At 43.5% G+C, this 8,924-nt stretch overlaps 1 protein-coding gene across 2 annotated transcripts in view; it reads right to left on the minus strand.

The window, feature by feature from the left end:
* The window catches only part of PARG (poly(ADP-ribose) glycohydrolase), a 58,704-nt gene extending 49,844 nt beyond the window's left edge, over positions 1-8,860 (minus strand). Inside the window, exons 1-4 of one of the 2 annotated variants that reach the window (XM_064716808.1) lie at positions 8,528-8,860; positions 5,583-5,649; positions 2,177-3,151; positions 1,013-1,199 (exon numbers count right to left, since the gene is read on the minus strand). In XM_064716808.1, coding sequence (XP_064572878.1) covers positions 1,013-1,199; positions 2,177-3,151; positions 5,583-5,649; positions 8,528-8,663 — 1,365 coding nt within the window. In that variant the 5' untranslated portion in view covers positions 8,664-8,860. The remainder of the gene's footprint in view (positions 1-1,012; positions 1,200-2,176; positions 3,152-5,582; positions 5,650-8,527) is intronic. The other variant, XM_064716807.1, reaches the window with a different exon arrangement.
* Positions 8,861-8,924: the final 64 nt, after the last annotated feature.

An 8,924-nucleotide genomic window follows, 5' to 3' on the forward strand; every position in this document is an offset into this window, starting at 1 on the left:
TGCTTCCCAGGAGAAAGATCCTGGGTGAAGGGATTTTTCCGAAAATGTGGATGTGAGAGTTATATGCAGAAATAGTATTTTTAACCTAACACTGAAAGGGATGAGGAATCATTATAGCTAGAGCAATGTCTCAAGTTTACTCCAGAGAATATCAGAAAACTAAAAAAAAAAAAAAAGAGCATATTCTTAAAGACTTAATATGCTATTCAGCCCTCTAGCAGCCCTAAGTCTCTCAGAATAAGTATTTAAACTCAATGTGTGTTTCTTTTGGTCAGGATTTATCCATCACCTCATAGTCTCCTAGTCATGTTTTGTTTCAACAATAATTGGATTGCATATTACTCCAACGGATTAAAGGAAAACTTATCAGATTTGGTTTAAAATGCAGTGGTAAAATAGCAAGAAACTCTGCTTCATTCCTTGTCTTTTCCCTATCTTGACTATCTTGAGCCTTTTGTATGTCTTGAACCCAAACCAGAATTACATTTAAATGAAAACATAGCATGAAAATGATGGAAGTACTAATGTTACTTGTAAACATATCTAAATTCTCAAACTTCACAACTGAGTCAAGGAAGAACTCACAACCCCCCACAAAACAAAAATACTTGCCCCAAACAAGACAGAGGCAGCAAAACCCTGCTTTTCATTTGAATCTCATTATCCTAATTTTGTGCACCAGAAGAGCCAATTTTCAGGAAATCACTCGCAAGGAGTGGCAAGATAGGTGGCATTTCACATGACTGAGCACTAGACACAGGAGTGTGGCTGGAGCAATGCATTACTGAACACCAGGGGCAGGAGTGTGGCTGGAGCAATGCATTACTGAGCACTAGAGGCAGGAGTGTGGCTGGAGCAATGCAATGCATGCATTGCTGAACACTAGAGGCAGGAGTGTGGCTGGAGCAATGCATTACTGAACACTAGGGGCAGGAGTGTGGCTGGAGCAATGCATTACTGAACACTAGAGGCAGGACTTGGCTGGATCAAGGCAAGGCATGCCTGACTGTACCCTGACGGTGACGGTGTGGGTGGCCGAAGGTCGCAGGTGGGGCAGCCGGGCCCCACACGCCGGCATCCTCCTCATCTCCTCAATCGGGGTTCCAAACCATTTCTTGTTGCTCGGCAGAGGAGGTGGTGTGTATTTAGCAATCTTCCTTCCTGGCCTCTGGGGTTTGAATTCACACTTTTCTTTCCTGCTGTTAAAATACAATGAATTGAAACATTTTATCTCCACTGAAAAAATTGATAGAAAAATACACAAACTTCCAGCCCAGAGTTACAATGATGGCAGTCAGTTTATTTGCCAGCCTTTGCTGCAGCCTCAGGCCAAAGCTTTACTTGGGGAGAACTCCCACCACCACCACCCTTCCCCTCCCCAAGACACACGAGTTCATTTCTACCAAAAATCTTTTCTCGACAGGCTGACAAAACCCTTCCCAGAACTGCAGTGGGTTAGCAAAGCACGGTATTCCTCTGCAGAGCCATGCTCCTTCCCAACAGGATCTGTTTATCTATGGATCATGCCCCAGTAAAGATGTGCAAAATTACTTTCTTGCTATACTTGAAGGGACTTAAGAATTGCATGTTATACCAAAATACAGAGTCCTTCTGTTTCTGTTCACTCCTAAGACACTTACTCACTTTCTCCCCACTGAAATCTAAGGTCTTTGGAGCAGACATGATCCTTTTTCCTTTCCACAACACCTGGCATGCAGAGTCCCATGTCATGCTCAGGGCTCCTGTTCCCATTGCTGCAGTGTAATCACCAGTCCTCTCTCCCAAATTATGAACAGAGCCAAACAAAACAGACCAAGAAAACCCACCCAAATCCAAAAACATGAACAAAAAAACCCAAACATCACTACACGCGAATTTTCCCATGTCTATATCAATTAAAGCATCATAGCATTGACAGTTCAACAAAACAGATTCACTGTTTTTGAAAGATCAAACTAGTAAGAATTCTAAGAATTGCACTGGACAAACATATCCTTCAAAAACCCCACAAACAGCCCCATTAAAAATAAGTTATTTCAATCTCACATCAGTTGTCTTTGTATCTTAAAATATATTTTGCAAAACTCTTCATACAATACAGCCTCTGAAACTCGATCACCAAGGAGGAAATTTCCAAGCACGAAAAAAACAGATGAAGAGGCAGACAAAACACTACCTTTTCTCCTCAACTTTCGGTATCCTCATGAAATGAGAAGTGATTTTGGAGTCTCTCTTCACACCCTGTTTTGCACCTTTGCATTCTGATGATGGAACAGAGGAGATCCCAGGTGCCTTTGTATGCAGAGTGTCCTCTTTAACAGAATTATCTACTTCCTCAAAGCTTTCACAGCCCTTGGCAGAAAAACGTGATTTCCTTGACTCCAATTCAGCATCCCCATATTGAATTCTAAAAGATTTGTTTATGGGTTTTGACATATTAATCTCCTCTCGTTCATCCAGAAAGGGACTTGTTTCTTCATCCGCCTCTGACCCGTGGCAGCTATTTTTAGAATTGTCCACATCCATTGGTGACTCTGGTTCACTTTCTTTCTCAAAAGCAGGTGAGTCCCCTGAACTGCTCTGACATTTGCTCAGTTTCCCAGGACCTCCAAGATCAGATATACAGGCATCACAACCAGCATCTGAAAGTGGACTTTCTGGAACTACATCCCCCTCCTCTTGCTCACCCGTTGAACAGACAGAATTGCAACTCTTCAGCTTCTGTGGATTGCATGAAGCCACCTGTCCATCTGCCTCCATGTCTTTTGAAGGTTTGGAATTTCCTGCTTTTGAAGCCCGGCCTGCTGACACCTTCCTCTGAGTCCAAGTCGCACTGCTTTCTTCAGAGCCCCTCTGCTTGCCAGTTTTGTGCATCTGATCAATGTTGGCATTTTTAAAGAGCTCTGCAGACTGCAGCCCCTTCACAGGATCTGTATCTAAGACTGCATCTTTTTCCTCAGCCTCCCAGCTACACATGCTGCCTGTCTGAGGCAAATTTACTTGCTTTGCACCAACTTCCACAGATATTTTTGCATTATTTTGCTGACAAGTATTCTCCAACTTTTTCACATCATTCTCACAAAAGTTCTCTTTTTTAACGGAAGTCATCTTAGGATTTGCTTCAGTACTGTTATTAATTTTGCTGTGCAAGCTGTGGAAAAGAAGTAAGAGAATTCAATGTCTTATTTCCAAATGAAATTTCTGAGCATATTTTTTAAAGGAACAATAATAAACAAACAGAAAGCACAGATTTTTATTCATTCTACTCTGTAAGTGAACACAACCAGGAGCAACAGGTTTTACTGCACTGAGGATTGTAGCTCACTAGCAATCCATTTCCATTTAAAGTCTCCAAAGGATGATCAAATGATCATCAAATGATTCCTGAGCTGCTTACCTCAGGAATCTATTCCAGTCATTCATTTCCTTATCTTCAAATCTAAACATTATGAAGCTATTATTTAGCTATTTTCTCCAGATGAAAAAAAAACCTCTAGAAGTTGTGAAAAAGTCCTCCATAACTTTTATTTTTATCCGTTAAATACAATGAGCAAGGAAATCAATGATTTTATGGCCATTCCCTCAGAGCTACAAATTCATCAAAGAATAGACTGCAGCAGTCCAAAGTCTCCTATTACTTCCTCACTGTTATAAACAGCCCATGACTTTAAAAAAACTCCATACAAAAGCTCAAGTGTAAAATATATTTCAAACTGCCAATAAAAATTAAAAGCTACATTAAATCAGGAGGTTTTTAAGAAAAAAAAATAACCTGATTTGTCTTCGTGTAAGGCAGGGCAGGATAGAAATATTTCCTAATGATAATACAAGGAAATTAATTGAGTTTTGCATGACCAGATGTCAGAAATTAATTTCGCATTTACATACTTTGTGTGTCACATAATTTATGTGTCAGTGTATTGATAAAGTAAATTACTTAGAGGACACATGGATATTAAAAATCCCTGACTACTCTTGGTGATTCCACCATTCTGAACACTATTTCCTCCTGAATGTATTGTTACTGTATACTCCCAATGCAAACTGAGCACACTGAACCCTGGTCACTGCCCAGCTTCCCATTTACACTCACTAAGAAAAGATACAATTACCACACCATCCTAAATTCAGCCTCTGGACATTTTAATAGACTATAGATTCCTGAAGGCATTAACTTTCTCCATGAATGGTAACAGATCCTCTTCTAAATGACCACTCAGAATAAGGAGAGATGATAGCTTGGAAGCGCATCCACACAATGATTATTTGAAAACAAAAGGATTTTTGAGTGCTTTATTTCATAATTTAGCTTCCCATGTATGCATTTATTCCTACAAATTTTGATGAACAAAAACAAGAGTTCATACTGCCGCCATCTCAATTACTCTTTAAAGGTATTGACAATATCTACTGCCAACTTGAGAAATTAAATCTAACACAAAGACAAACTTAAACTAAAATTGTGATGTTAACTGCAATAGAAAGGCGCATGAAATGTTTACACAACAAATCTGCTTCTTAAAGTTGTCAAGGCTCTAATCTGTCAGCAGGGATGGAGAAGGGCATAGAAGAGCAATGCTCTAAAGAGAATTTTAAAAAATTAAAATAATTCATTTCCTCCTTAAGAATCCTCTTGACTTGATTTAGTGGAACCTGTATGCCTGCAATTAGTCCTGCATACTTCTGTATTAACCACTATCACAAGTCCTCCCAACTATTTTTAGCACTGCTATGGACTTGGGTCTCTATTTATTAGCAAACACCAAAGAAAAATAAATCAGCACATTTACAACTGTAACTACAGAAAAAAAAATCCAATATTCCTCTGCACCAGACAGCGAAGCTCTTTGGAGTACAACTTTAAGGCAGCTGTGCAATCCCTGCTCCTGACAGACCACATTAGTTGAAAATATCAAACTTTACCTAGTATCATTCAGTAGCAAAAATTTGTAACATCTTCCATTAAAAAAAAAAAACCTCAATGTACATTGGAGCACCTATAAATTCTAGCTGTAATTAAACCAAACTACACATGTTTAAACTACACTTGCAGTCCAATGAGACAAACCAAAACAGATTTTTGTCTATAAATTTACAACAGTGAGTTGATTACAGGATTATCAGTGCAAATATGCAACTGCTAGTGCCCTATGTCAAACAAAAATGAAAGCAACACTTCATCAAAGACATAGTCTGGTATGACAACTAAATTGATCAAGTGTACTTCCAGTGGGAGTGCCACTGGAAGCAACACTCCCACTTTGCCTTTCCCTGCTCCAGGTTCCCATCTTTTGCCTTGCAGGAGCAAATATATTTATTCACCTAAACAGTGACATGCTTCAGGAATCTATGTCAGCAGTAAGTTTGGGCTTGGGTGTTTAGGGAGGATGGGAGGAGCACTAGTTAGCTGTTTGTAGTGAAAGTATCTGCTCATTACTCAAGAGGATGCACCAAGGCAAGGAAAGCAGCAGAAATTGGGGCTGCCTCCATTTAGCCAGCTGCACTGGCAACCTGCACTCCCAGCTCCCACCAGGCCCCTCAGAGAACACACCTTCTGAACAAGTTTATGTTGTGCTTTTTACCTTTTGGACTCCGTTGTCTTGGGTCCTTTATTCTCCAACCAACTGGTAATTGTCTGCTGTTTACAAACTGAAAACCACAGTTCACTGTTACTACATGAAACATGATAAAACTGCAACATCATTACATATGAAAAAGATAACTTGTATTGGGTGAAGATAAAAACACCTCCAATTAAGCCTTCATTAGCATCTCTGCTATAGGGAGCATCCAGACATTAGCAGTATTAAAACTACATGTGATGCAGTATTTAATTTGCATCACTCAGCAGCTGTAGGTTTTGTAATTATATTTATAAATTCCAGGCATGGTATATGGTGGGATTTCTTTCCTCCAACCTTTTTTTAAAATATAATTAAAAGGTTAAAAACATACAATGAATGTGTAGAATTCAAAGAAAACAACCAAAGGAACTTGAACTTTCTAGCTCCCATCATTACCTTTAATCACCACCACAGTGAGCCCCAAAAGCTTCTGCTGAATTTTGGAATAAAGAGGCAACATAACATAACTTAAAATCAAAAAAGAACAAACAACAAGGCACCTTTGAGGACCCATCCAAGAACTTTATTTGTATGTAGCATAGTGTGAAACATGAAGCTCAATATAAGCATGGCACACCCTATAAGTGACAAAGGAAAGGACTTTTCCTTTCTCCTCCATCCATAAAGTTTGAAAAGCTTTTCAATACTTACTTTCCTAAACAGCAACAAAACGAAGGACACAATTTCTTCAGATTTACTACCAATACCTCAGTTCTTATCGGTGTGTTGCTGCAGGTCACACAAGGTGTCAATAGAACAGCAACATGTGAATTAATTATGCAGAGACTTGGAGGAAAATGGGGAGAAAAAATTCAAAGTAATTCTTTCAAAACTGGAAAACAGTCTTTATTAGTAGAAGTAGAATAACTAACTTTATTAGTTTTGTTGTTGTTATTTAAAGATATTCTGCAAATTTGGCAACTTAGCTACAATTCCCTCTCTTTCCACGTGCCAAGAGAAAGCACCTCCCTGGCACTGCTGACTGTGCAAGGTGTTTGCTGCCTGCTTTCAGCTGGGCAAGGAACAGCTCGAGTGCCTCACTGTAACAACAGTTTTGCAGAACTTCAAAGCCACTAAATCATGCCTGGCTCTTCTGATTCGGAGGATGGAAAGTCTCAGCAGCCTCCTGCCAATGGAGGTTGTGTAACTTGTAACAAAGATGGCTGAGGCCAGAGGTTACTTATGAGACATTGTTTCATACACGCTTTCCCCAACATTCAAGGCCTTGAACACTCTTACACAGCTGCTTCTCAAACACCCTCATCAGAGGATGCCAAAAGTTTTAGAAGTAATCTCCAAAAAACACTAAAATCATTTTCAGTTATTCTGTAATGGCACAAACAACAGCGCAAATATTTTTATTTCCAAAGAGTCGCTAACCTTAAATCTAGTAGTTATTCTGATTAGCAAATTTCACCCTCTCCTAACATTTGAAGTGTTAATCCAAATTGCCTACAGGTAAGCAGCCAAAAAAAAAAAAACCAGCAAACACAAAAACCTGAAGAGACATGTTAAAACATGGGACAAATAAACCTCTTCAAAGGCAGCTGACTACCTCTTGAGGTGTAAACTTGTGCTCAGGAAGAAATACTTACTCATTAGTACAATAAATAGAAATCATGGCAGCAGCACCAGAACAGAATAAAATGGCTTCAGTTTGAACTTCAACATCTGAGCAGCCACCTAAGCCCTCCAACCAACATAACACACATCACTTTCATACTTCCAGCATGGCTTTTTGCTACAGATAAGGTGGTGGGAACAAGAGGCAACAAAAAGACAACCCATGCTAATTCTCAGAGTAAACAGAACTAGACTTTGCTGCTTTTTTTTGTTTATGGCATATTTATTTCTACTCAAGATAAATGAAACCATTCCCATAAAACAAATCATCCCCTACAATCTAACTTTGAGGAAAACACTCTAATTTTCAGAAGATTCTCATTTACTCTGTAGGAGTGTATACCTCTAACTCCAAACTATCCTCTACTCAAAGCTAGTTAGGGCTTAGTAAGGTTTAACTCATCAGCTGCAGATGACAGCAAATCTGTTTGGAGCCTTTTTCCCTTTCCATGCATTTCTTTCTATTTCTGAAAGAGGTGCGTTAAAAATTTATTTTGACAGCGTTAGCTCCAAAGAGAAAACAAAACTAAGACAGCCACGTGGGAACTTCGCCTACACAGCCCTGTTGGGCGGCAGGAGGAGCAGCCACCGCACCCATGGGGCCAGCAGCGCTCCAAGCTGGCAGCCGCGTGCTGATGTGAGCTCCTGTCACTGCTCTGGGCTCTGCCTGTGTGACAGCCTGGCACAACCCCGCTGACTGCCTTTTATCCCGCAGGAAATACCTGTCCCTCTCTTGTGGAACACGCTACCTTTAGAGGCTCATACCTCTCGTCGATGATTTGCACTATGAGCGGAAACTTGCAAAGAATCAGGCACAAAAGCGGTGCAAAGATCCTGCAAGGGGAAGCACGGGCACTGATCACACCACGGGGCTGGGACACAGGGGACACGCTGGCAGCGGGAAGAGGAGCTAGAGACAATTCCAGCCCGAAGAGGAAGGGCAGCTGCGGGGAGGTTCCGTGCAGAGGCACACGCGGTCCCCGCCGCCCAGAGCTGCCCGGGCCGGCAGCAGCCGACAGAGTCGCCCTGTGCAGCAGAGAGGGACACGGAGACCCGGAGCCTCCGGCCCGGTCACCTCCTGCTGCTCTCGCCCAGCCCCAGCGGGCGGGTCGGGCTGGCGGGGGGCGCCGAGCAGCGCTCCCAGCTGGGGCCGGCTCGGCGCAGCCCAGGCTCCGCCGCTGTCCCGCACCGCACAGCGAGCAGGAGGCGGAGGCGGCACGGCCGCCAGCGAGCCCCGCTCCGCGCCCGGCCGCTCCCGCCGCCCCGGGGCCGCTACAAACCTTTGTTCCCCACGGCGGTGGCGGAGCTGCTGCCCCCGGGCCCCTCCTGCCGCTCTCCCTGGGAGCCGCCGCCGGGGCTGCCGGGGCCGGACCGGGCTTTCTTCCGCGGGGGTTCCCGCCCGCAGCCCGCGCTCATCCTCGGCGGGGCCGCCCTGCCCGCCGGGGCCGGCCAGCACCCGCCCCCCGGGGACGGCGCGACGCTGCGGCAGCGGCTCCGCCCGTCCGCATCCTCCGTGCCGCACGCCGGGCTCTTCCCAAGGCGCGGGGGGCGCGGCGGGGCCGGGAGCGAGCGGCGTCCGGCGAGCGCGGCCCGGCGCTCGAGCAAGATGGCGCCCGGCGCGCCTCACCCCGTCGCCATGGCGACCCGCAAAGCAGCGGGGCCGGGCGGCGCTTTGCG

This window comes from Zonotrichia leucophrys, chromosome 6 (assembly GCF_028769735.1).
Source record: "Zonotrichia leucophrys gambelii isolate GWCS_2022_RI chromosome 6, RI_Zleu_2.0, whole genome shotgun sequence".
Lineage (NCBI taxonomy): Eukaryota > Metazoa > Chordata > Aves > Passeriformes > Passerellidae > Zonotrichia > Zonotrichia leucophrys.